Genomic DNA, 27,039 nt, shown 5'->3' on the forward strand with positions numbered 1-27,039 from the left:
CCCTACTGTTGGTATTTTTAATAAGAAGGAGCTGAGAATGGAGGAGAGAATGATGTCCCTTATGGATAGGGGAGAGCTACTCCACTATGGATACTGCTAAGAGAAAAACTGGTGCAGATGGCGAACACATACACATAATGTGGAATGGACATGTGCAACATATCTTGAAGAACACTATTTACAGAATAGGTAACTGTCTTTTTTGAGTAGCTGCCTTAAAGGCAATTCTGCTGTTCCAGAGTTTGATTAAAACACGAAGTGCAATATACAATTAGTAGAAAGGAACCATTCACTGCATTTTGCACAGTTTAAGTAATAAAGCAGTCTGGTTTTCATAAAGCCTATCTATTTCATTATTAAATCTAATTAATTTTACAACCAACTTGGTAAAAATTATTTGTAATTCAAATTACCTGGAAATATAGGTTTCTCCCTAAATCATTATAAATACCTGGAGACAGCAGGAAACTTTTGACATGTGGAATGCTTCTTGTAGACACTGTTTTAGCCACCAAAGGTATATCTATTCTTTTTCCAAAACCTATAGACTGGAGAACACAGGACCTTTCATGGTTGTAAATATGTAAAGCTGATTCCCTTTCTTTTTGAGTAACTTCTGTTAAATGGGAAATAAACACTGTTACCCTTTCTATACCAATGAATAAAATCTAAGCTTAGCTCCTTACTTATATTCGAAAGAAGATTATTTTCTCTATAGATTTATGACCAGATCATCAGATGGTGTAAATCTGTAAAGCTCTGCGTTCTTTGATATAGAGAGATATTTGCTTACACCGGCTAAAGATTTACAGTGAAATCCTAATCAGACTGAAGTCAATACCAAACTCCCATTAATTTAATTGGGTCCTGGATTTCACCTTTAGACTCTGTTTGCATGGTGTTTAAATACATTATACAGTAAACTTCCAATAATCCAGCACCTTTAGGACCCAGGGGGTGCCAGATTATCAGATATGCTGGAGTACCGGAAGGGGGGCTATGAGAGGTCTGGGGTGGGGGGAGGGTCGGCGGGGAACTGCGCAGCGTGGGAGAGGGCAGTGCTGCGGGACCAACCCGGCAGCACCCCAGCTGCTCTGCCCCTGGCTTCCCCAAGTCAGACGCTGCTGAAACTGACCAGCGTTGGACTTGGGGAAGCCGGGGTCAGAGCAGCTGGGGCGCTCTGCCCTAGGGCTTCCCCAAGTCCACCACTGCTGAAACTGACCAGCGGAGGACTTGGGGAAGCCGGGGGCAGAGCAGCTCCAATTGTCCGGCTGGCTGGAGCACTTCTGGGTTCCAGTTGGTGCTGGACTAACAGGAGTGCCGGACCACTGGATGCTGGACAATTGGAGTTTTACTGTACTAGAGAACCAAATGAAGTCTTAAACTGTAAGATTCCACATCCACAATAAAACATAATTCCAGTTCTAAGTCATTAATAATTCCCACCACTCAATTACAGAAAGTTGTAGAAGTACAATCAGAAAGTTTTGCATCTTCATTTTACTGATTTGATCATCTGTGTGATGATTATTTGTAAATTTTAAACAGAACAGTTACATGTGTAAATCAAAAGGAGGATTTGGTCAGTAAAAATAAGCACTATCTGTTAATCTCAACATTTCTGAACTGGGATAAATGTAAACTAAAGTCTCAAAACATGAAACTCAAACAGCAGCATTTTGAATTCACTGAAATATTTTAATATTGATGTCTAAGGGACCAAATAAAAAGGAACTGCAGTAGTTATACTTGGAGGTAACAAAAGTGTGACTAAGTGTCTTGCATAAATGAGGAAAACAGGAGTATATTTTAGTAATGTTCCACAGAGAGGAGTTAATATTAAAGAAATAATTTCAAAATGACAGTTAAGCGTAAAGTTTGGTTAAATTAAAGCCTAATTTCTTAATTAAGGAATGATAATTACGCTATGGTTTACTTAAAGGAAGATTAAATCAATGAATTTAACAAGATTGTTCCTGGATTTGGTAAATATCAATATGTTTTTTCCCAGATTAAATAGCCAGTTCTCCATCCAGCAATGATTCTCATCGCAATAATAAGAAAAGTTGTGCAGAATTGCAGCAAGGGAGGTTTAGTTGGACATTAGGAAAAACTTCCTAACTGTCAGGGTGGTTAAACACTGGAATAAATTGCCTACTGGGGTTGTGGAATCTCCATCACTGGACATATTTAAGAGCAGGTTAGACAGACACCTGTCAGAGATGATCTAGACAATACTTCGTCCTGCTGTGAGGACAGGGATTGGACTCGATGACCTCTTGAGGTCCCTTCCAGTTCTATGATTCTATGAATACTGAAAAAGTTATTCTGTACAAAGCTAAATGTACACTGATAAGGCCTGCACTGAAGTACTGTGTCCAGTTCTAAGGCATCACACTTCAGGAAAGATATAGACAAACTGGAGAAAGTCTATAGGAGAGCAACAAAAATAAAGGTCAAGAAAACATGATATATATAGAAAGAGTGAAAATGCTGAGTGTAGTCTGGAGAAGAGAAGACTGAAGGGGACTCTAGTGAGTCAGCATGGCCTCCCACTGACCTGGAAGGGGAAACACTCCCTAAGATCCCTTGCTGAGTGGTGCCAGAACAACCCAGCCCCTCCCATAGGAAACAGAAAGGTGGGAGCAGAAGTATAAAAAAGGAGGCCAGAGCCCTGTTGGAGTCCAGTGGCCGAGCCAGCCAGATCTATTTCTTCTGTGGCAGCTACAAGAAACTACCTGACCAAGTCCTTAACTTAGTATTTTATTTACTTTTGTATATTCTCAAGAGTAATGGTGGCAAAATAGAGCCCCTCTTTCCCAGGTTTTATCTTGAGGGGTTGCTACAAGCGATTTATGGCTGATAGTTTTATTTCTAGTGGCTTTGCCAGTTTTATGTGGATAAGTTCAATTAAGAAATGTGCAAACATTTATTTAATTTCTAAAAAGGTGGGCAGACCTCTGGATGAGCACAAAATGAAAAACTAGACATTGTAGTGAACGTGCATATTTCTGAACACTGACATTAACCTCTCTTCAATGTGTTCCACAGAATTTTATGTAAGACAAATGGATCTCAGAATAGAGACACACATTTTTAAATAGCAAAGAAGCCACATCTTTTAGTCAGTTTCAACATGAAAGGTCTAATATCAAGAAGCAAATTGTTTAATTAATAAAAATTCAACATGCATGCAAAATCTCACAATTAATTGAATTAAATTCATAATATGTTTTGGTATATTAGCAAGTGGAAGAAGGAGATCAGTCACAGGGAGAATTCATCTACTTTTCTAAATGGACTGAAGTCATACGTGAATGTCAATGCACTGTGAAAAGAGGAAAGCAGTCCTTACTCTTCCTGTCGAGGAGTTGTACTGAAGGAAGGAAGTATATGACATAAAGGCGGTACCCTGGATCTTGTGACAGAGGGTTGTGAAATAGATCTGTCAAAGGGAGGAAGAAAAAATATCAAAATTAACAAGCCTGTGAAAATACTGTAATCACTGTTTGGTAAAGATATTGCACGAAGTACAATTAAATATGCCCAAATTGTTTTTAGGCTAACATGAGGTGTAGTTAATTGCCTGCTGTGTTGGGAGATTGCCTTGCTGTTAGCTCTGACATTTATTGCTTTCTTTACAGGATCATCCTCTTCCCCACTGTTCACATAAAATCTTGTTCATTTTGTCTATTTTTAATGTACAGTGTCCTGCTGTAATTTTCAGTACAAATGAACATTCTACAACTGATCCCATTTCAGGATGTATGCTCCACAATTGCCAAAATTATGACATTTAACCAATTGTCAACTTCTCTTGAGGCAATCTCTTTACAGGTCTCTATTTTGCTAACTGGTCTTCCTCTGTTAATCTCCAGTTAGCCCACTCTATCAATTTGCCCTAAAAAAAGTAATTTAGCCCTTACATTCCAGGACTTGCAGTGTCCTTTGCCTCTGTATCCATTTCTTAGGACTGGTCTACACTAGAAAATTAAGTCAACTTAGCTACATTGCTCAGGGGGCTGCCAAACCACACTCCTAAGCAGTACAGTTAAGCCTACATACCCTCAAGTGTGGGCACTGGTAGGTCAACAGAAGAATTCTTCTGTCAACCCAGTTAATGCTCCTTGAGGATGTGGATTACCTATACCAATGGAAGAACCCCTCCTGTAGGTATGGGTAGTATCTACACTAAAGCACTATAGTGAGACAGGTGCAGTTGTGCTGATGTAACTTTTTCAAGTGTAGACAAGTCCAACGAGACAACCTGGAGTAGAGCTTTTAGTTCCACCATTGCAGGTGTTTCTATTTGCAGGTCTCTTGCTGTTCTCTTTCCTTTATAGCTGCACTTGTTTTCTTAATTGGCCACAGGTGTGTGCAAATGCCTCCACAACTGGCTGTTCTTGTGGCTATGCCAGGATATGGGCAGCCTGATTGCCTGGAAGCAAGTAATGCTCTCCTTTCTTTTTACCTATGCTCAATATGGGGTTTGTAAACCATTCTACCCAGTCCCTTTTCTTTTTCCATATACAACTATGTAGGAAAACTGTCAGTACAGTAAGGTTCATGTATTCATTCCCCTTGCTATAATGCATTGTAATGCAAAGTAAATGGATACAATGATAGTGTAATCATCTGCCATAACTTATGCATTTACTTTTCATTGCAGTGTTGTGTATGGAAATGAACAAGGAACTGAGCACATAATTTCCTTTAAGCACATCATAAAATAACATCAATGACAGAATGGTGAATTCTACTATGATTTCTCAACTGATTCCCCATTCTGTCATTGATCTTACTGCATTTGTGACTGCTGGAAAATGCAATATTTGCACAAGTACCTGTCAGAGTTTAGATCATTTAACTACCTGGTAGTGAAGAGGAAAATTTAATCCATAATTCATGGAAGATGAATGCATTAAAAAAAGCTGTCTCAAGATGGGTGACATAATATCTTTCATTGGATGAATTTCTGTTGGTGAGAGAGACAAGCTTTTGAGTTTGTGTAGTCCTCTTCTTCAGGTTTTAGAAGTGCAGCTGCATTGATGTAAAAAACAATGCAGCTAAGTTGATGTAGTGTCTCACTGAAGACAATACTATACCAATGGAAGAGCTTCTACCATTGGCACAGATGGTAGCTCTCTCATTGGAAGAAGTCTTCCCATCGACAGCACTGTCTACACCAAAGGTTAGGTCAATGTAATGCCATTGCTCAGGGGCATGTATTTTTACACACCTGAGTGATGAAGTTATACTAATGTAAGTTTACAATTTAGACTTGGCCTCAGAGTGTCACAACCAAATCTAAGATGGAACAGATTAACATAAGTACTTAATGCATATTTCAAGGAACCACTCAAGGTGAAGTGACCCAATAACAGCTCTCTAGTCATAGGAAGAAAAGGGGAAGCAGCTCTGGGAGAGTTGTTAATAGGGTCTAAAATAGTTGTAATAAGGTATAAATTCAATATATATTGTCAGTCCACATTTTTAGTGCATAACCAAGCTCCCAGATCCATCATGCAACTTTCTCTAAGAATGAGGACGGATAAGTCAGATATGGAGTGATTGTTTTGTGAAGTGTTCAACCGCAGGTGATGTGGTGTTTTTACCTTTTATCATTTTCCTGTATGCATTCATTTGAGAGCACGATTATCTAATTTCATCCACATAATTGTTATTGGGGTATTTAGTGCACTGGATAAGGGACACCACATGTCATAAGTAGGTGTAAGACCCCTGGATCTTGAAAAGTGTGTTGTGGGTGTTGATCATTGTAGCAGTGGAAATATTTCTGCAGGTTTTCAATCTATTGTTCTGGCAGGATTTGGTGCCACTTTGAGTTAGTGTATCCTGCTGTGTAGGGACCTTGCTTCTGGCAGCGAGCCTGGAGAAACTGGGGGGGGGGGTTGTTTGAAGGCCAGAAAAGGGGGTTCAGGAAAGGTTTTTTCTCCCTTCACCCATTTCCTCTTTGTGACTGGAGGGATGTTAATGGTCCACTTCACCTTGAATGGTCCCTTGAAATATGCATAACCACATAACAAACAATCTGTTCCATCTTGTATTTAGCTGTGGCACTAAGTTTCCCAGCCCCAAAGAAGAGCTCAGTGTAAACTCAAAAGCTCATCTCTCACCAACACAAGTTGGTCCAATAAAAGAATCATAAAAATAATAATCAATAAAAATAAAATCATTCACTTTGTCTCACTAAATATCCTGGGACCAAAAGGGGTACAACAACAATGTATAAATTTAAAAAAACCTGTTCAGTTATCTTTCATTATAAATTACTAAAATTAAACTGATGAATTATATATTTTTTTGAGTAACTTTACTGATGAATACCAAACTATGGTGTATAATCTTATCTTTTAATAGGATGATCAGATGTCCCATTTTTAAAGGTCTCAGAGGAGTAGCCATGTTAGTCTGTAACTTTAAAAACGATTAGTCCTGTGGCACCTGAGGCCATGTCTAACCTAGGAAACTATTTCAAAATTACTAAATTCGACTTACCTCCCAATTTAACAAACTCGAACTAGCATGTCCACACTACGGGGAAGCCTTGAAATTAGTCCAAGGCAGTCTCGGTTAATGTAGATGTGCTATCTTGGACTAGAGTCCCAGGAAGCACTGGGGAGTAATTAGTTCAAATAACTCTGGGGAGTAATTATTTTGAAATAGTGGCACTGGATCGTGCATACTACCATTATTTCAAAATAACTATTTTGGAGTTAGCATTACTTCTGATGAAAAGCAGGAGTACAGATTTCAAATTCCACAGCATGTTATTTTGAAATAACGGGTTTGCTAGTGCGGATGCTTTGCATATAAATTCAACCTGGGGCAAAGGGTTATTACAAAATAAAGTCCTAATGTAGACCAGGACATTATATACTTCTTTTACTGTTATATATATATATATATATATATATATATATTAGTTTCTGTTATTTGCACTCCAACTCATCTGATGAAATGGAGTTTACCCACGAAAGCTCATAGTAATATATATTTTTGTTAATCTTTAAGGATCCACAGGCCTGCTCACCATTTTTAAAGGGACAGTTCCGTATTTAAGACCCCTTGCAGGTGTCCCTACTTTTAAAAAAAAATGGGCAAATTGTCCCATATTTTCTGACTCTTCCCTCCCATCAGTACTGATGGGTGCTACTGCTGGCCAGATCCCTGCTCACCTGCTACCTATCCACTAATGGTGAATGGGGAAGAGTCCAGTGGTTGATGATGGGGTCAGTGTTCAAGACTGGTGGTCTGGCAAAGCTGCAGTGTGCAGGGCTGGTACTCAAAGAAATCTCTAAAAGATTATTTGGTCTTAGGTGCCAGCCAAGAGGAGTCAAGCCCTGAATGTGCCAACGTCCTACGCAGCACTGTCATAGGGAAGCTTCTCAGCCTCTCAGCTAAGCTGGAGAGGCAGGAGGAAGTTATTTCCAGCCTGTTTATGCTGTGACCCTGCAGGTCCCCAACCAGGGGCATTTAACACTCTCTTCATATGCTACCCTCCTCCCCGCCCCACCCTAGGCACTGACCCAAAGTGTGTGAGGCTGCTCTGTCCTCTAGGTACCTTCCTCTGCTGAACAACCACTGTGACCCAGTTAACTGAAGCTGCTGCAGACAGATTCTCTGAGCCCTGGAGCGCAATGCATCCTTAGGGCTTAACCCTTTTCTGCCCATGCTTAGCCAGGGGACAGGAGGCAGCTGAGTTGTCAGTGACCAACAGCAGCTTGGAGGTGTTGGCTGGATTTCTACACTGTGAGAGTAGGAAAGAAAAAGCTGCTTCTAGGAAATACATGAGTCAGATCATCCCTACCCTCACCCCGTTTCAGCTGGAAACAGCTTATATCTCCTGCCTCCTGCATAGTGACAAAAGGCTGTTGGTTGCTATGTTCCGGTCTGAACCCTGACAGAAATCTGGTGATGGGTCCTGTGACCCTGCATGACCCTCTGTATTTTGCCTTGAAAAGACACAGCACTAGGTACCAGAAGAGGTGAGTCTGCACCAGAGACCCAGTCAAGCATGGAGGGTGGAGAGCACTGGGTAGAAAAGGTTGGGTCAGGTTGGTTAGTCATCCACATCCTCCTGTGGGAGAGGTTTATGGGAATGTGTGTGTGTCACCTTTCCCTGTGCAAGCCTTAAAGATAAGGTAAATAAAAAGACTCCTGCTACTCAGTATTTCTTTTTAACAGAGGCTCAGTCAACCTGATGTTAATGTGAACATTTGTACTGCATAGTTCTGATTGATTGCCACTGAACTCACTTAAAGAAAGAAAGCAAACATGATTCTGGGATGCATTAACAGGTATGTTGTGAGCAAGACACGAGAAGTCATTCTTCCGCTCTACTCTGCGCTAGTTAGGCCTCAGTTGGAGTATTGTATCCAGTTCTGGGCACCACATTTCAAGAAGGATGTGGAAAAATTGGAGAGGGTCCAGAGAAGAGCAACGAGAATGATTAAAAGTCTAGAGAACATGACCTATGACGGAAGGCTGAAAGAATTGGGTTTGTTTCGTTTAGAAAAGAGAAGGCTCCCTGGTTCAGGAGCATCCACGGTCCTGCAGAGAATGCCAGTTTTCAGAGGTACAGCCTATACTATAGTTTATTTCCTAAAATAAGTCACAATACTGTAGAACAAACACTGCTTGTTGAAGCTCTCTGTTAATTGCTTTCATTGTAACACTAAATCCAACTGACAGCACCTGAGAAATGAGATCTGTCTAAACTTTGTCTATTCATTTCAAAGAACTTCATTTTTAGGTCTATTTTTAAACTTTACACATAATGGAATAAACTTACAGTAATTTGACTGGTATGTTGTTTTTATAACACAACTTGTTTTTCGATTCTTGGCTCAGGTTCAGGTTCAATTAAAAATGTACTTTTCAAGTAATCTTTTTATTTCTGCCATCAAATATCCAGCTTTTTGAATGCATAAACTAGTGGTTGATGATATTATACATCTTCATTAATTACTAAGACATGAAATTAGTTTCCTCTTTCTTAGCATTCTGAGGGCCTGGCATGATCTATGAGCACATTCCTTTAGGAAAGATGGAGACAGATCGCTTATACTTTCAATTTCAATAGATTAAAAGCAGATAATCCTACTTCCCTTGAGGCTACTTCACACAGTACAGCTTAGTGGCGCCAGCACTGTCTTGTTCATGTTAATTTGAAATTTCAGGAACTACAGTTCTTTCATTTACCACTTATTCCACATAGCAAGTCAAAATGCCAACACTAGTTAAAACAGAAAGTGGTATGCTTAATTTAAAATATTATTATATTTGAGAATCCATGTTCTCTGAAGAAGATAGGAGAGAAAAGTCTTGGACATCTGAATGATTTAGCTCCATTCCTTATTACAAAAATGTCTCTTGCCCCCTAATTTGTAATGTTACTGATTGCTGCTATGAATAATAAAAAATAACACATTACTTAGGGTGTTCAGACTTATCATTCCCTTTAGTTCCTTCACTGTTGTGTCAAGGTTTTTTAGCTGGTTGTTGTGAAGCAGCAAGATCTGCAATGAACGCAAATGTTTCAGAGAACCTGAAATAAAATGCATTATAATAAATTATTCTTGCTGTAAGTGACTACCTGGACGTACTAATTTGTTTTGCTATGCTACACATTTCGTTTGTCATCCTAATTATCTACTAACTCCCACCCTTATATACAACACTCCTTGTGCTCACAACTCTACTTCTTCTCTGCCTCAACCCAGAAATTTTGCACCTATTTCCTCCTTTCTATTCACAGCATTTGCATCTTCATCTCTTCCTTTCCCAACCCTCACCTACTTCTCTCCCACACCTTCACAAGTCTATATCCATCCTCTACTGCCTCCTTCTTCCTCTGATATCTACCTCAATTTTGGATTGACTATCATCCCCATTCTATCATACCAGTTTCACCCTTTCCCCATTACCACCTCTGCCTCACAAGCTTTATATTATCCAATTTCAACTCCATTCCCTCTGGAACATTATCTCCAACTCAAATAATCTTACATTTTTTTAAAAAGTCACCACCAGTCACACATGTTTCTAGTCAGACTATGTCACTCCCTTCCTTTAATCACTCCACCAGCTCCCCCTTGCCTCTCATATCAGGTTTAAGTTTCTAATTTTCCAACTCCACATTCTATACAATTCCTCTCACTAGAATTCACAGGTGTCTGTTTGTTTGGTCTTTTTTACCAAAACATCTAGTCAAAAATGGACCCTGGCGGCTCCAGCTAGCACTCCTGAATAGGCCATTAAAAGTTCAGTTTGCACAGGACTAGAAGGCTTCCTATTTGGCTCCATGTGGCTCCCAGAAACAGTGACATGTCTGTTGGCTCATAGGCTTGGGTGGGCACTAAGTTTGATGCAGTTCACCAGGGTTAAACCCGAGCAGGTAGCTGGCATTTCCTGCAGCTTCCATCGGCCATGAATGGTGACCCACAGCAAATGGGAGCTTTAAGCAGCTGTACCTGCAGAAGCACAGGTAAATAAAGCACCAGCGGCCCACCAGGGGCTAATCCTGGTGAACTACGTCTGGCCCGCAGGCCAGTTATTGCCCAACGCTATCCTAGGTGGAGGGACAGGCAGGACAACCCTGTGTGCTGCACCTGCCCCAAGCATCAGCTCTGCAGCGCCCACTGTCCGGAAACCACACCCAGTGAGAGCTGTGGGGGCACTGTCTGTGGGTGGAGGCAGTACACAGAACTGCCTGGCTACACCTCTGCTTAGGTGGTAGTAGCTGCCCAGAGCCCGCACCCTCTCCCATGCTCTAAGCCCTCGCCCAGCCCTGAGCCCCCCTCTTGTACCCAAACTCCCACCCACAGTCTGCACTCTGAACCCCTTTCTATGCCCCAACTCCCTGCCCCAGTTCAGAACCCCCTCACACATTCCAAATCCTTCAGTCCCTGTCTGAAATCCTCTTCTGTACCTCAAATGACTCACTCCAAGTCCACCCTAGAGCCCGCACTCCCAGCCAGAATCTTCATCCCCCCACTTTCTAGCCTCCTGCCTCAGCCAAGTAAAAATGATCAAATGAATGAGGGTGGGGAAGAGCAAGCAACAGAGAAAGAAGGGATGGAGAGAATGGGGTTGGAGCCTTAGAGGCTTGGAGGGGCAAGGGTATTCAGGTTATTGTGATTAGAAAGTTGGAAACCCTAGCCCTCACCCAGGGGTATTGTGTGTGTGGGGGGGGGGGACACAGGTTGTATACCCAACAAACACCAAGGGGGAAAGAGGTAAGGGGCCAGCAGTTATGGATGGATTGGAGTGGGGGCAGGGAGGGGCAAGAAGGGATCAGAGCAGGGACAGTGGCTTGCGGGTAGGTGTGACGCGAGGGCGAGAAGAGACAGGTCCTAGGGTGGAGGAGGGCATTATCCCAAGCCCTGCACCCTCATGGGGACAACTAGGGGTGGCACAGAGTGGAGTCATATGGGGATTGGTCACAGGACCAGTTTCTCCTTTGTGTGTGTCCCCAGCTGTCATCATTGCCCTCAACCATTTTGCTTTGCTACTGAAGCTAACTTTGTTGTTTCTTTCTCCCATATATTGGTACCTTCTTGCATACCATTCCCTATGCTTGGAACAACCTCCCTTCCCTTCACTTTTCCCATAAGTTCCAAAAGACACAAACCAATGTCATTTAACTTCCTTCTCCAATCTAACATTATATAAAGTGAAAGATAAACTATTCATATGAACATTTTAAAAAAATATTAAGGGACAGATTCTTCCAACAAAACTAAAGAGAAATCCTTGATAGCCTTCTCAAGAAGCCAGTTTTGTAGTCACTTCACGGAGTACTACTGTACTTTAAATGTAAGTGACAGCTATTCTGATGGAGAAATTGCAGTATCTTTGAGGACACATTACATATGGGACAATGTATTACATTACTATCCTTTATTTTCACGGTGGCTGTGTCTACACTGGTGCGTTCTTGCACAAAAACGGCTGCTTTTGCGCAAAAACATGCCGCCTGTCTACACTGGCTGCGCGTTCTTGCGCAAATAAACTGACGTTGTACTGTAGAAAATCAGGGCTTCTTGCGCAAGAACTTGTACGCTCCCTCTCAGGAAGAAGCCCTCTTGTGGAAAAGCTCTTCCAGAAGAGGCCAGTGTAGACAGGCAACATGAATTTCTTGTGCAAGAAGCTCCTATGGTTAAAATGGTCATCAGAGCTTTCTTGCGGAAGAGAGCGTCTACACTGCCATGTAGACATGGCAGTAGTTTTGAGTGTCTTGCGCAAAAGCACATCTCTTGCACAAAAGCACATGCCAGTGTAGACGCTCTCTTGTGGAAGAGTTTTTGCACAAGAAGCTGCCAGTGTAGATGTAGCCGATATGTCTGTCAGCTCTGCTAATCAATTTATTATCTTATACATTTATGTGGTTTCCAGAGAGCACTTTTAATTAATTATGAATTGTCTATACAGCAAATCTTGGATGTTTATCTGCAAAAGAGAACTTGCCACACTAGATCAGAAGTGTATTTCAATGGCATGATTTTTTCCCACCAAAAAATGGTATGTTTCCAGAATCAATATATTTTCAGTTCACTTTTAACAAAAAATATAAATGCAGTCTTACCACAGGTTGTACCTCCCTTAACTGGGACTCCCTGGTCTGACAACATCCACGGTCCAGCTCCAACCATGAATGTTCCTTGACCACAGAGTCCAGGAACAGAGAGGTCTGACGGCGGGGCAGAAGCACCACAGGAGGCACTGGCGACTCAGCAGGGAGCCCCAGTTTGTGTGGGGGGGGAGGAGAGCACAGTGGGGTGTTCTGGCCTCAGCAGCACCCATGGACCCCCAACCCCAGTGGCAGCCAATGAGCTCTGGCTCCAGCCCCAGTGGCAGCCAAGGAGCTCTGACCCCAGTCCTAATGGCTGCCAGGGACCTCCAGCCCCGGCCGCAGAGCCAGGTGGCTGTGGATATCTACCCTGGTTACAGAACTCCAGCCCCAGCTGAAGATCCAAGCAGATGCAGAGCTCCAGCCCCAGCCACGAAGCCAGGTGGCTGTGGAGCTCTGCCCCAGCTGCAGCACTCTGGCCCCAGCAACAATGGGGAGGGTAACATCTAAAGAGCCCCAGGGGGTTGGGGCAGCAGCAGGGGCAAGCTGAAGCCCTAACCCGGTGGCAGCCTGTGTCAGGAGACGAGGGATATCCCCTGGTCCAGCATATCCCCTCGTTTAGGACCAGGTGTTGAGGGTGCCAGACCAGTGAGGTTCAACCTGTACATTTATTGCTTATTTAAACCTAATTTTCCATCAAGTAGCTTCTTTCAAGAACCCTTGTGGCCTGAGGGCAGCCCTGCAAGACTCCTTAGTTCGAATTAACTGTTACTCATAATTCCACGAGGAGTAACAGTTAATTCGAACTAACGAGTTAGTTCGAATTAACGTTTAACGTTTAACTGCTGCGTCTAGCCGTGGGCAGTTAGTTCGGACTAAGGGGTATTTAAAAATGACGGCGCCCGGGAACATGCAAATGAAACCCGGGATATTTAAATCCCAGGCTTCATTTGCAACTCCGGTTACCCACATTTGCCTACCTAGCTCGAACTAACGAGCTAGTGTAGACATACCCTGACTGAAGTAGATGCAATGAAGCTACTCCTACTTACATCATGGTTGAATATGACCCTAAGTATCACTATATAATCATCTAAGTATAATGTAATAAATCATGTTCCTAAAGTATCCTTTTTGTGAATGCTATTACAATCTGACTGTATTATTTTCAACTACTGTCAGCCAGTCACTGACTGTGGATTCCCTAAATCGAATTCATTTAACTTGCTGATAAACAGAAACAAAACTTCACATATTTGCTCTAAAGTTTAAAATTTAAGACAATACCTGCAATATCTATGAGCTCATTATTGTTGAGGTAGAGTTCTGTCAAACGATAATTATTGATCAAGAATGTTAGCTTCTGGATCTGAAATATGAGAATTAGGGAAACAGGTACCGCTGTCAGTCTAATTTTAATTCTGGAGAACTATATATTAATATGTTGTGTACTAGAAGATTCACTCAATATTTCTTGAATCCTTCAGGGCAGGGAGCTGGAGGTGTGGGTGGTGCAGGAGTCAGGGCAGAGTCTTAGGAATGTGGAGGGCTCAGGGCAGGAAGTTGCGGGTGTTAGGGGTGCAGGAGTCAGGGTTGGGAGTTGAGGAGGGGTTCAGGGCAGGAACTGAGGGTGCCGGACTCAGAGCAGGGGGTGAGAATCTCAGGGCAGGGATGGGGGTGCAGGACTCAGGGCACGGAGATGGAAACTGTGAGGGGGCTCAGGGCAAAGGGTGGGGTGCTCATGGCAGAGGTTGGAGTGGCTGCTGGCTGCTCCCTGGGGCCAGCCCAGTGTGGTGGGGGCTGCACAGTCCTCCCACCAGCTTCTCTCCAGGGTCAAATGGAGTGGCAGGGGCCATGTGGCTCAGCAAACAGCTGTTCCCTGAGGGTAGCTGGGGTGGCAGGAACTGTGCTGCTGGCCAGTCGCTACTCCCCAGGGCTGGGACACTTGCTGACCCCTTGCAGTCATTCTGGGGTATAACTGTCCCCTTTAGTTCCTATCCTCCTAGAGTCATTTGTGAATATAACTGTCTCTGCTATCACACTCCTCCCTTTCCATTTGATGAGAAGCAATCACATTCCACACACATCTCATTGTTCTGGTACAACCAAATTCTGATCTTGCTTTATGTTGTTATAAAAGGAAGTAGCACACCAAATGTAGTGGTCCTAGCTTTTATTATTTAGGAGGCGTTCTTGAACAGATGGATGGACAGACACACAGACTGATGCACAAACTCCCTTAAGTATATAGTAAATTTTTAAAGAAGTATTTGTTCTTGTTTCAGTGAAAAATGATTCCTTGTTTTAGGACTTTAGAGCTGAAAACCTGTTAATTATATTAATTATGTCTGAGAAATCCATATAGAATAACCTTACAGAACATCCTTTATAGAATCTTTTGACTCAGCAATTTATATTTTATATTTTGGAAATTATTTTTACTGAAAATTACTGGTGTTAAATTAAATTTCCCTAACTAACATAGGTTTAGTTCAGTTGAAATACTCGTATTATGAGAAGAATCTCATAATACATAACATTTCTTTGTTGATTTAAGAATATTCTCAAAGGTAATATCCTAAAAATAAACTCAACATCTAAATTAAAAATCATACCAGCACTGATCTGAATGAGCATGTATTTGTTCTTGGTTTCCTGAAAACATTCAAAGTTTAGTTAGGCTCCCAAACCCTCACAGATTATAATTACAGTGAAACATGTACAGTGAACTTTGAGCATCAGCTGTGTTATCCTCTGATGAAATCTCAAATTATGAGGATTCTTATTTTTCCCTTGTAAGTCGGGGTTTACTTAAATCACAGAGAAATCACACATTTTTTCAGGTTAGTCACAGTATAAATGGCATATTTGTTGTTTATGCTGTAACCAACTCACAAAAAAAGAACGGTTACTTACCTCATAACTATTGTTCTTTGAGATGTGTTGCTCATGTCCATTCCATGTAGGTGTGTGCGTGCAGTGTGCACCAGTTGTTGGAAATATGTCCCTTAGCGGCACCCATTGGGCTAGCAGGGGAGCCCCTTGGAGTGGCACCGGTATACCAGCTAATATATACCCCTGCTGGCCCTCCATCCTTTTGGTTTCTTCTTACCAGACTACTCCAAAGAAGGAGAGGTGGGCAGGCTTTGGAATGGATATGAGCAACACATCTCAAAGAACAACAGCTACGAGGTAAGTAACTGTTCTTTCTTCTTTGAGTGATTGTTCATGTTCATTCCATGTAGATGACTCCAAAGCAGAAACCTCAGGAGGCGGGATTGGAGTTCTAACCTTCCACTGAGTGGAGGACAGCCCTACCCAGGGCAGCATCCTCCCTTGCCTAATGTATCAGTGCATAATGGTTAACAAAGGCATGGAGAGAGGACCACGTTGCGACCCTGCAGATGGTGCCTGGGCCACATAAGCTGCCGAGGAGGCCTATGCTCTAGTAGAGTGGGCCATGAGGGGAGAAACTGGGACCCCTGCCAGCCTGTAGCATTCCCTAATACATGCCATGATACAGGAGGAGATCCTTTGCTGTTCCGCAATGGCAACAAAGAGCTGAGGCAACTTGCAGAAGGGCTTCTTTCTCTCTAAATAAAGGCTAAAGCTCTACTAGCATCCAAAGTGTGTAATGCCTGTTCATTACCCGATGCATGGGGCTTGGGGTAAAAGACTGGCAGGAAAATGTCCTTTGATACATGGAACTTAGACACCACCTTTGGCAGGAAGGCAGGGTGGGGGCGCAACTTGGCTTTGTCCTTAAAGAAAACTGTATATGGGGGGGTCCGAAGTGAGAGCCCTCATCTTGGACACGCGCCTGGATGACGTGATGGCCACCAGCAGGGATACCTTGTAGGACAGATGTAGCAACGAGCATGTCGCCAGGGGTTCAAAGGGAAGTCCCATAAGTTTAGACAAGACCAAGTTAAGATCCCACTGTGGAACAAGCTGCCAAATATGCGGGTAAAGCCTGTCCAGGCCCTTCAAAAACCTGTTTACCATTGGGTCCTCAAAGAGGGTCTTACCCCTGGCAACCGAGTGAAAGGCGGAGATAGCCGCTAGGAGGTGAACCTTAATCGAAGAGGAAGATGAAGCCTATGGTCCCGAAGGTAGTCCAGGACCAGGGGGACTGGGGCATCCTTAGGAGACACCCCCTTCTGGGTAGACCAGATATAAAATCGCTTCCACTTAGCCAGATAAGTAGCCCTAGTGGAAGGTTTCCTGCTCCCAAGCAACACCTGCACATGGGACGAACACTGAAGCTCCACCACTGTCAGCCACGGAGCTTCCATGCCATGAGGTGCAGGGACCACATGTCCGGATGGTGAAGTCTGCCAAAGTCCTGTGTGATCAGATCGGGGACTATTGGGAGCATGACCAGCCTTTTGCATGACAGGCTCAGGAAAGTGGAAAACCAGTGCTGCCTGGACCATGAGGGTGCGATGAGCATCAGGGACGCCCTGAAGTCCTGCACCCGCAAGAGCACCTGGTGGATCAGTGGGAATAGTGGGAATGCGTACAACAGACCCTCGTGCCAGGGAATGAGTAACGTTTCTCCCAGATAGCCCCTTCCCAGACCCAGGAGAGAACAGAACTCTGAAGACTTCCTGTTCTGGTGCGTGGCGAAAAGATCCAGGCAGGGAAACCCCCACCTGCGGAAGATGTCCAGGGCTATATCCCCGCAAGGGCCCACTCGTGGCCAGAGAAGGACCTGCTCAGCCGGTCTGCCAGAGTGTTCTGGGAGCCCAGGAGATAGGAAGCAATTGAGTGGATATATACCCTGATGCAGAGATCTCGCAGGTGAAGGGCCTCCCGATACAGATTAGGAGAGCAGGCCCCATCCTGTCTGTTAATGCACGAGACCGCTGATATGTTGTCAGACAGGATGAGGACTGACTTGCCCCTGAGCCGGGGGAGGAAGGCCACACAGATGAGGCGGACCGCTCGCAGCTCCCTGACATTGATGCACAGAGAGAGATCTTCCCTTGACTACATATCTTGCAGCCGCGTGTCTCCCCAATCTGTGTCTGACACATCCGTCATGAGCCGGAGGGTTGGTAGCGGCCTGGAGAACAGGACTCCGGCACAGACTTCCTCCTTCCGGGGCCACCAGTCCAGGGAGCGAAGGATGTCAGAGGAGACTGTCACCACGCTGTCACATACATAAAAAGATGGGTCATGAGTCCACGCAAGCCACATCTGCAGTGGGTGCATGCGGAGCCCGGTGTGCTGTATAACGTAAGTGCGCATGGCCATTAGGCCTAAAAGGCACGTTCAGGCCCTGGCTGTGGTCATCAGGAACATCTGCATGTCCCAGACAGCCGATCTGATTACCAGGAAGTGGGAACTGGGGAGGGAAGCCTTAGCTGTCTTGCTAGGCAAGAGTATGTTCCAACGACCATCACAGGCGGTAAGAAGGAATTGAGGGGATGGAGGGCCAGCAGGGGTATATATTGGCCGGTATACTGGCACCACTCCAGGGGGCTCTCCTGTTGGCCCAACGGGTAGTGGTAAGGGAAAAATTTCAGACGACGTGTGCATGCCGCTCGCACACGCATACATGGAATGGACATGAGCAACACATCTCGAAGAAGAATGTATAATTTCTCTGCACCATCCTTATAACTTTTAGCCCATTAGTTGGAACACTTACCTGGGATGTGGGAGATCCAGCTTCAGTTCTCCCATTCCCAGTCAGAGCAGGAGAAAAGATTTGAACATGGGTCTCTCTTTCTATGGTCTAATGCATTTTAAAGTATTTATTTATCCACAGTAGAACCGTCACTGGGCCACAGAGAGAAACAATGAGTGTGTATTCCAGTGGTTAGGGCACCACAATAAGTGCTCCAGTTGCACTGTCCCATTCAAACTTTCATTATATACCCAGAGGGAAACAGTTTCAATAGGAGAGACTGAGGAAGTCCCACATCAGAATGTCCCATGGAACAATGATTGGAGCACTCTCCTGAGAGGATACAAACAGAGAAAGTCCAGGGAGGGAGGAACTTGAACTTTGTTCTCCTACATCCCAGCTAACTACATCCTTGGCCTCCTACATCCCTAAATCAGCTTCATGGATTACAGTGTTGTTCCTGCTATTTTTCTAGGCATGTAAAAGTTAGGCACCACAAAACTAAGTCCCTTCATGGATGCCACCTTAAGTACCAGTGAGTCAAGGAGCTGGGAACAAAACACAAGTAAATTTACACTAGCTAAGAGTCTTGCTTCTAATCTTTTGTTCTTACAAGCAACTGATTTAGGGAGAAATTGTGGCCTGTCCAGCACACTGGCACAAGGCACTCTCTCATTTCTTTATATCATCACTGTCTATGCACATGGGGAAGCAGGCTCAAAGGAGTTACTGTATTTCCTCTTAGAGGTGTTGAGATGGATGGGAGGGTGGGACAGGCGAAAGCTCAAATCTACTGCTAACTCTCAGTGCCTACCAGGGTAGTTACCCTGGTTTGTGGGAGAGCATATACTGGGGCAGGTATAGACCTGTTACAGTTTACTCTCTCCGTGAAACAGCAGAGAGATTAATAGGAAAACCGTGCCTCAGAGTCATAACAAATTTTCCTCTGAGGCTGCTCCAGGAGCAGCATACCAATCTACTGCCTTCCGGTGACAACAGAAACTGACAATCTTAGGTATATTAGCAAACACATTTTTCAATACCTTAATTCTGGAAGGTTTTTAATTTGGAGAATACAGTAGATCTTTCTAAAATATCTCTATGTTTAGAACTCTAGCAGAGATACTTAACCCTTTCAATTAACTAAATGATTAAATATAATTCATTATTCTTTTAAGGGAAAACTTGTTAACTTATAACCTACTATTATATCAAAAGAGGTTTTTTAAATATATTGCATTCAATTTAATCAATTTACATTTTTTGTAAAGAAATTAGAAATAATATTTAAAAAATTATATCTACCAATTTTGTAATTTTTAAATGTTTTGTAATAGCAAAAGTATTAGTAATAAAAATTTATTTTAGATACCAGTATTCACATTTTAATAAAATGTCTTTTTACCTTGTTATTGTTGAGCCACAAATACCTTAAGACCTGAAATCGTGACAAATTAGGGACTTCTTTTAGTCCTCTGAGAAGAAAAAAAAGGTTGCCTAACTCAATATTTCTTAATTACTCCATTTACTTTACTATTCAACAAACTTATATTAAACAAACATTATAAAACAATTTTGCAGAGCCTTTTAAAAAAAGACATACAAAATAATATGACAGCAGTAGTGTAGTTGTGATCAGTGAAACCAAACAAAGTAATGAAGTAGTAAAGAAAATAAACTCTTATTTTTGAAATTGAATTCAATGTATCTGAAAAAAGACATTTTAAAAAATTATTATGACAGTAGGAGTCCCAGCTGCTTTGCGTTCCCCAGAAATCCTGCTTATGACACATGAGGAGAATTCTTACATTTGGGAAGACAACAAGCCAATGGGAAAATTGTTACTGAAAGTGTGACCTGGAGATACCAGGCATGGTTCCAAAGAGAAAAAGATGGAAAACTGAAACCCAACAAATGGAAGGATATATTACTCAGCATTTCCAACACTTCCTGATATTTCTAGTGTTAAATATTACTTGTCTAAGTAATATTTTCATTAAGAATTGGTGTTGTGATCAATATGTTATGTAACTACCTGCACTATGTAAACACATGAAGTTACTTACCCTGTACCCCCTGTTCCTGGGATCGGAGAACTTCAGCAGCAGCACCATTCAGACTGTACATGCAGGGGTAGACTCTGGCCACAGTGCCTGTGCCAGCTCCAAGCCTGCCAGCCCAGAGCCAGCAGTCACTGCCCCTGTCCCAGTGGCCCCAAAACATGAGCCAGCAAGCCACTGGCAGCCAGCCCTCCACCACTCCCCAGGAGCAGTCTGCCAGCTCCCAGGAGCCTACCAGGGCCCGGAGCCTTCCTTGTCCAGGGCGGAGATCATGGACCTGCTTCAGGTTTGGGGGGGATGCCCCCAACGTCCATGATCTCTGCACTAGACAGAGGAACGGGGCTGTCTGTGGCAGGATAGCTGCCAGTCTGGCCACCAAAGGCCACATGCAAACCCAGGAGCAGGTTTGCATGAAAATCAAGCTGGTCCAGCGAGACCCCCAACACTGAGCCCGGAACTTCCCTTTCCCCTTCTTCCCCTTGCTTCCCCCTCTCCTTTCCCACCCTCTCTCCTCCCCTCTACCGCCTCCTTTTCCCAATCTCACCCAGAGAAGGGGTGTTCTGCTCGGTGCACTTGGCCTGGGCCGCTGGATCTGGCCCAGCACAGCCCGGCACGGGGATAAGAGCTCGGCCTGAGACCAGGACCAGACCCGAATGACTCAGAGCACCAGGCTGGAGCTTGGACGCCTGAGTTGTGTCCCTGGCGCTGTCGCCGGCTGGCTGGGGCAAGTTGCTTCCCTGCTGCCTCAGTTTCCCCTTCGGGAGTCGGGGAGACGCTGCTGCCCTGCACGGCCAAGCACGGTGACCAGGTGGAGAGGGGCGGAGGAGCTGGGGCTCCCTGGCCACCCCCTCCGGATGGATGCCCTGCAGGGCCTTGCGCCCCTCCCCCTCCCATTCCCCCCACAGGGCCCCACTGGGTCTGTGACGTGGTGCAGGTTGGTCAATTGGTATGCGCAGCGGGGCACATGCAGGTCACGGCCCCGCGGGAAAGAAACTTGGGCAGCACTGCCCGTGGGGGGCCAGGGCTATGGGGTACCTGCCTGGGCACTGGAACGCCTGCATGAGGGGGGGGGCTGCTGCTAGCAGGTGACTACGGATGGGGAGCACAACGGGGGCAGTACAGTACACACAAGTATGGCCCAAAAGCTGCCCCTGGAAATGTACCACCCCAAGCACGTACTTGCTTTGCTAGTGCCTAGAGCTGGTGCCTGGGCTTAGGGCACTGTGCAATAGGAACCAAGCCTTGTCTATGCCAAAGGCGTGTCACAAGGAAGCCTGTCTGTCCTTCAGCTAAGCTCTGGAGTGAGGGAGTAGAGAAGAAATAACTTCAATCTTGTTCAGGACAGAAACTTGCAAGCTCCAAAGCAGCCCCTGAGCAGTGGCTTAGCACTCTCTGTACCCCTCATTCCCCACCCTCTGTTCTACATCCAGGGAGAATGGGACTGCCTTGTTCCCTGGGTTCCCTCTCTGCTGAGCCACTTCTCTGGCCGCTGGAGCAACCCCCCCTGCAACATGGTGCAGTGGGAGAGGCTGGGCTGCAGCAGGCTCCTACCCACAGCAGTGTATGAGAGTGTGTAGGTATCACCTCTCCCCATGTGAACCATAAAGACTTACCGTAAAAATAAGAAAGGAAATAGAAACCAGCTAGTCAGTATTTCTTTTTAACACGGGCTCAGTCAACTTGATGTTAATCTGAATGTTTGTACCCAATAGTTCTGATTTATCGCCGTTGAACTTGCTTGAATAGGAGTAATTTTACCAAATGTCTTGTATTCAGCATAGAGAAATATGATCACCTTAGGTAAAAGAAATCACTATAGCTGTCCTACTGCTTCTTTAGATAGCAGCAAATTGCTCTCACACTTGGGAACACCGGGACCATTGCAGGAGGTGAGGGATGGACAACATACAGACAGGTACTTTTGCTGCTTCCTGGTAGTTACAGGAGATTACTTCAGTGAAGTCAAATATCTGGCAGTTCTTAACCAACAATGCTCCTGTACTCTGACCTTATTCTTGTTTTCTTGCTATCTTTCGCACCTAACTTTACAATCCATTTGGTCAGGCAAGGAGCAGCACATGAAACTTGGTTTCTCTCCTCCTTTTGCTGGAAGGTCACGCAGAGCTCTATAAAGTCATGTACGTTCAAGCACTGGGGCACGACCACACAGTAGGGCTAAATTTGAAATAAACTATGTAACTTGAGCTATGCTAATTGTGTAGCATTTTGACTTTTGGAGTTTTATACACAGCAGTTATTTCAAAATAGAACACTCTTCTCCCAACTTCCTTTACTCCTGGTACAATGAGGGTTACAGGAGCTGGAGAAAGCAGTCCTCTAGCTCCACGTTATTTTGACATTATGTTGAAATAACTGCTTGTGTATATACGAGGACTATGTTATTTTGGAATAACATCAGTTATTCCAAAATAACGCTGCTGTGTAGACATAGCCCTGGTATGCTAAAACTGGATCTACACTGACAGCTGTTGTAAATTTAGTCTGCCTACAAATGTCAGCAAAATTTCACTGTTTTGCTCTATTTTTATCTGTGGTCCACCATGCACTGTGTAAATATACTTACTGTGTGCTTTATATATAAATAACTCTCTCAGAATATCTAACATACACAGCACTACAAAAACTAACATAAATGGTGTACCTGTATCTATTAAATGCAAAACCCCTCTGTATTAGTACTATAAATTGTACTTACTGTCCAGCAAGGTACAACACTGAGACATCCATATCTCTCTTAAAGCCACAGATTTTTAGCTGATTTTCTATTGCCTGATAACAAAAATAATTTGTTAGACTTCATCCCTGAAAATAAAAATCTTGCAAATAAGAACAATAAAGTTTAAAGTAAAGAGAGCAGAAACTTCAAGCTTTTGTTTTTAATTGATAAAAATAAGATATCTACAATTATGGTACATTTACTCCAGGATTTTTTATTCTTGTCATATTTGTTTCTTTAAATAGATACATTGCTACATATCTGGGGAAAAACACTACCCAGAAGTTGTGCATTCTTAAGGGCAGGATTTTTGCTAATAACCAGCAGACCCTTGTAAATGATGAAATCTTGAAAATTAATGAAGTGCAGATACTGCAAGCACATATGCAGTTTAACTGCACAGTGAGCATAAATGTACATAGATAAATGTGTGCAGGATTTGAACCTAAGTGATTAAATAAGATGTAAAAGAAACAACTGCTCAATCACAAAATATAACTTGCCCATTTATTTTGACAAATGTAATTTTAATTGTAATTTTTCATGATTTAACAGTAAATTACCATGGTATATTTTATAAAAGCAATGCATTCTTAGGCTGTCTACACTGGGAAGGTTTGGCATCAAAAGTGCTGTCGACATGCAAAAGTAAAAACGGGTCAAACTGTTTTTTCTGCCTCCCATTATCGACATTTCATGGCCACATTGCTAGCTCCCCTGTCAACAGAAAAAGCAAAGCAATGTAAGTAAACATCCCACAGTGCAGTGTTGTGGAAAGGCAGAGCTGATTCCTGTGCTTTTTGGGATTCTCTCACAGCATTCTCAGCTGCTGGGAGCAGCATCAGGAGTAGCTCTGTGAGCTCTCCTCACTGAGGAATGTCAAAGCAACAGTGCAGTCTCTCCAGTCTGCCTGCTTCTGTGTTTCTGCTTGCTTCTCTGGGGATGGAGGATTTTGCAGTTTGTAGAGTAATTAAGAGCTGGCTAGAAAATTTAATGAAAAATGTATTTAACAAAAAATGTTTTCTGACCAGTTTGTTTTTAAAATGCAAATCAGAACAATATGTATTATGCAAATATGTGGCACAGCACAGTTTCAATATCTAGGAGAAGGTTAAGAAAAATGTATTTCTTTTCCTTAAATCCCAACATTTCAGCCTCTTTCCTCCTTATTCTTCAGGCATGTAATTCTCCCTGTCATCCCTTTCCCAGCCAGCCCTCCCTGTGTTCCTTAAGAAAGTGGTGAATCTATGTCCTGTTCTTACTGCTGCAACAACTTCCTGGACAATTCGGCTGTGTTTGCACAGGGCTCAGTTTTTCTACTTCTTCAGATTAGGAATGTAAGCAGGGGCTCTTGTGCATTTCAAAGACTGAAATGTCACGTGGAGCCCAGGGTCAGCAGGGGACTCAGAGTCCCCCACTGGCCCCAGGCTCCATGCAGCTCTTCCTCTTTGAAATGTACAAGAAAGCCTGTACAAGAAAGTTGGACCACTGTGCGGAGCCTGGGGCCAGCGGGAAGTCCCCCGCTGATTCCAGACTCCATGCAGGCACATCCGCTTTGAAATGTACAAGAGCCCCAGTGTGGTCTCTTGTGCATTTCAAAGACTGAAACGCTGCATGGAGCCCACAGTCAGCAGGGGACTTCCCGCTGGCCCTGGGCTCCACACAGTGTTTCAATCTTTGAAATGTTCAAGAGCCGAACTGGGGCTCTTGTACATTTCTAAGCAGAAGTACTGAATAGAATCCAGGATTACCTGGGGACTCCCTGATGGCCCCAGGCTCCATGTGGTGTTTCAATCTTTGAAATTGTACATTTCAAAGGCAGAACATGCTCTAGTCCTTATCGACTAATCGAATAGTCAATAGAAATCCCATAGACTATTCCATTAGTTAATTAATCAATATTTAATATCCCTACTTCAGATCAGAGATTTCCTCAGTGAATCTTCCTTACTACTGTACCAAAAAGTGGTTTATAGGATAGCTCATCATACTGACCACCATAATCCAACAGCTGTCACATTTTTACAAGGGAGAGGCAAAGAGAGGAAAGAGCACACAGAGATGGATGGGCATATTTGCTAATCATCCAGCTGCCTGGCTAATACTAATGGGACTGAATCTTAGAAGCTCAAAATTGGGACAATTCTGATATTCTAAGACAACTCATTATACTAGTTGTGTGTTTTCATCCTCAAGGAGTTAGGAAGAAACTGGGAGGTGACATGTTGCTGTTTATTTTAGAGGTTTCTTTGTAAGGATGGAAAGAATGGAGGGGTATATGCGGAGATTGTTGCATGTATAAAAGCCTCTTTCCCTTTAGTGATAAAATGACATAGGGGAAGAACAAGCAGAATTATTAGGCTGGGATGGCAAGAACCGGAGATTTTCTGTAGGCATGTCTCTCATCAGTAGGGACGGGATGGAAGGTGATTTTGTTGCATAGGTCCACTGCCTCTCACCACAATGGAGAGAAAGTGGAAGGAGATGCTGCTATGAGGGGGCAGGCCCGCACACAAGAATTTCTGTGAGGAGGTGCTTTTTTTGGTAAATGTGGACCACAACTTTTTTAAATATGAAGGTGTTCAAAATTGTCATGCAATGAGTATGCATAAGAGAGGTTAATAAAAAAATTGAGTGTAAACAATGATTGTTCAAATAATTTTGTTATACTAAAATTTATATAGTAATAAAGGTTTTATAGAATTTACCTTCTGGGATCATGGCAGGCAGCGCGGCCGTCATGGTCACCCATCCCCTTGGATGCCTTTGCCTGCTGTTGTTTTACCTGGTGCTAGACTCGCAGAGCAGGTGAGTGAAGGTAGGGCTTCCAGCCAGCAGAGCTGGGCGTGTGTGGCTCCTCGCAGGTGGGGGGTGCCATTCCCCCAGCCCTGTTGCGCTGCCACCAGCCTCACCTGCCCATCCCCATGCAACACAATTCTCTCCCATCCCCCTAACAGAGTGGTTCTCAAACTTTGTGGCCCGTGGTCCATTGGCTCAATGTAAACCCTTCCGTGGACCACTAGTTGCAAATGGAAACTTACCATTAATTTCATAATTATGCCTGAGCCATTGGCTAGTGCTGCAGCTAAGGAGAACAGTTAATTAAACCAGTAAGAAAGGAAATATGGATTTAAATTATTAAACACAGTAGTGGTGCTTTAACTTTCTCATGTTAGTTTATCAAACTTAATTTTAAATAAAGTAAAATATTAATTTATGTCCAACACAAAAGGTTCCTGTGTGTTCTTTATTCATGGTCAGGGAATCTTTTTTGGGCCTGAGGCACAGACCAGAAAAATCAGTTGGGGACCACACAAGTGAGAAGCAAAAAACAAACTAACAAACAAACCCCTCAAAAATCCTCCAACTCTCTCTGATGTGGCCCCAACTGAGACACTTCACTCCTCTCGCCCTCCAGCCCCACCGGGGGAGGGGAAGGGACAGGGAGGACTTCCAATAGCCCAGATTTACTCTTCTGGGATTCCTGGGTTAGTGGATTTTGTGGACCCCTTAGGGCTCTAGGGTTTGTACAAAAATGGGGGATTCAGTGTGCAGGGCAAGACTGCCAGCAAGAGGAATGGGGCTGCAATAGGGGGTGAGGGTGGGAAGTCTGGATGGGAGGTAGGGTGCAGGAGCAGGCTGGGAGTAGGGTGTCTGGCCAGGGGAAGGAGGCAGGAGCAGGGGAGGGTGAAGGAGCAGGCTGAGGGGAGGGTGTCTGGGTGGGGGGAGAGGGTGCAGGAGTGGGGTGGAGGTGTAGGTTGTGTGAGGGGGTTGGGAGTGCAGGGGTCTGGGGATGAGGGGGCACTCACTTGCCTTCGCACCCTGCGCCATTCCCATACACCACCTCCCACTGCTCCCATTGGCCAGATTCTGGGCAGTGGGAAAAGCCGCCTGGCAGTGTGCCCATGTGCTGCCGTTCCCCCGGCCCGGGGAGGGAGAGCACTTCTTCCCCATGAGCTGGATTGCACAGTGAGGCTCGAGGCTTTCTCTCCTGCCCTGCCCCCAGCGGGAA

The 27,039-nt window shown here is 44.0% G+C and overlaps 1 protein-coding gene across 2 annotated transcripts in view; it reads right to left on the reverse strand.

Annotated features, from left to right (window-relative positions):
- LRRC72 (leucine rich repeat containing 72) overlaps positions 1-27,039 on the reverse strand; it is a 40,272-nt gene that overhangs the window by 12,290 nt on the left and 943 nt on the right. The window contains exons 2-7 of one of the 2 annotated variants that reach the window (XM_075922277.2): positions 23,007-23,080; positions 19,636-19,705; positions 13,883-13,964; positions 9,458-9,571; positions 3,356-3,445; positions 452-616 (exon numbers count right to left, since the gene is read on the reverse strand). In XM_075922277.2, coding sequence (XP_075778392.2) covers positions 452-616; positions 3,356-3,445; positions 9,458-9,571; positions 13,883-13,964; positions 19,636-19,705; positions 23,007-23,080 — 595 coding nt within the window. The remainder of the gene's footprint in view (positions 1-451; positions 617-3,355; positions 3,446-9,457; positions 9,572-13,882; positions 13,965-19,635; positions 19,706-23,006; positions 23,081-27,039) is intronic. The other variant, XM_089776674.1, reaches the window with a different exon arrangement.

The sequence above is a fragment of the Pelodiscus sinensis genome, chromosome 2, assembly GCF_052426305.1.
Source record: "Pelodiscus sinensis isolate ZL-2025 chromosome 2, ASM5242630v1, whole genome shotgun sequence".
NCBI lineage: Eukaryota > Metazoa > Chordata > Testudines > Trionychidae > Pelodiscus > Pelodiscus sinensis.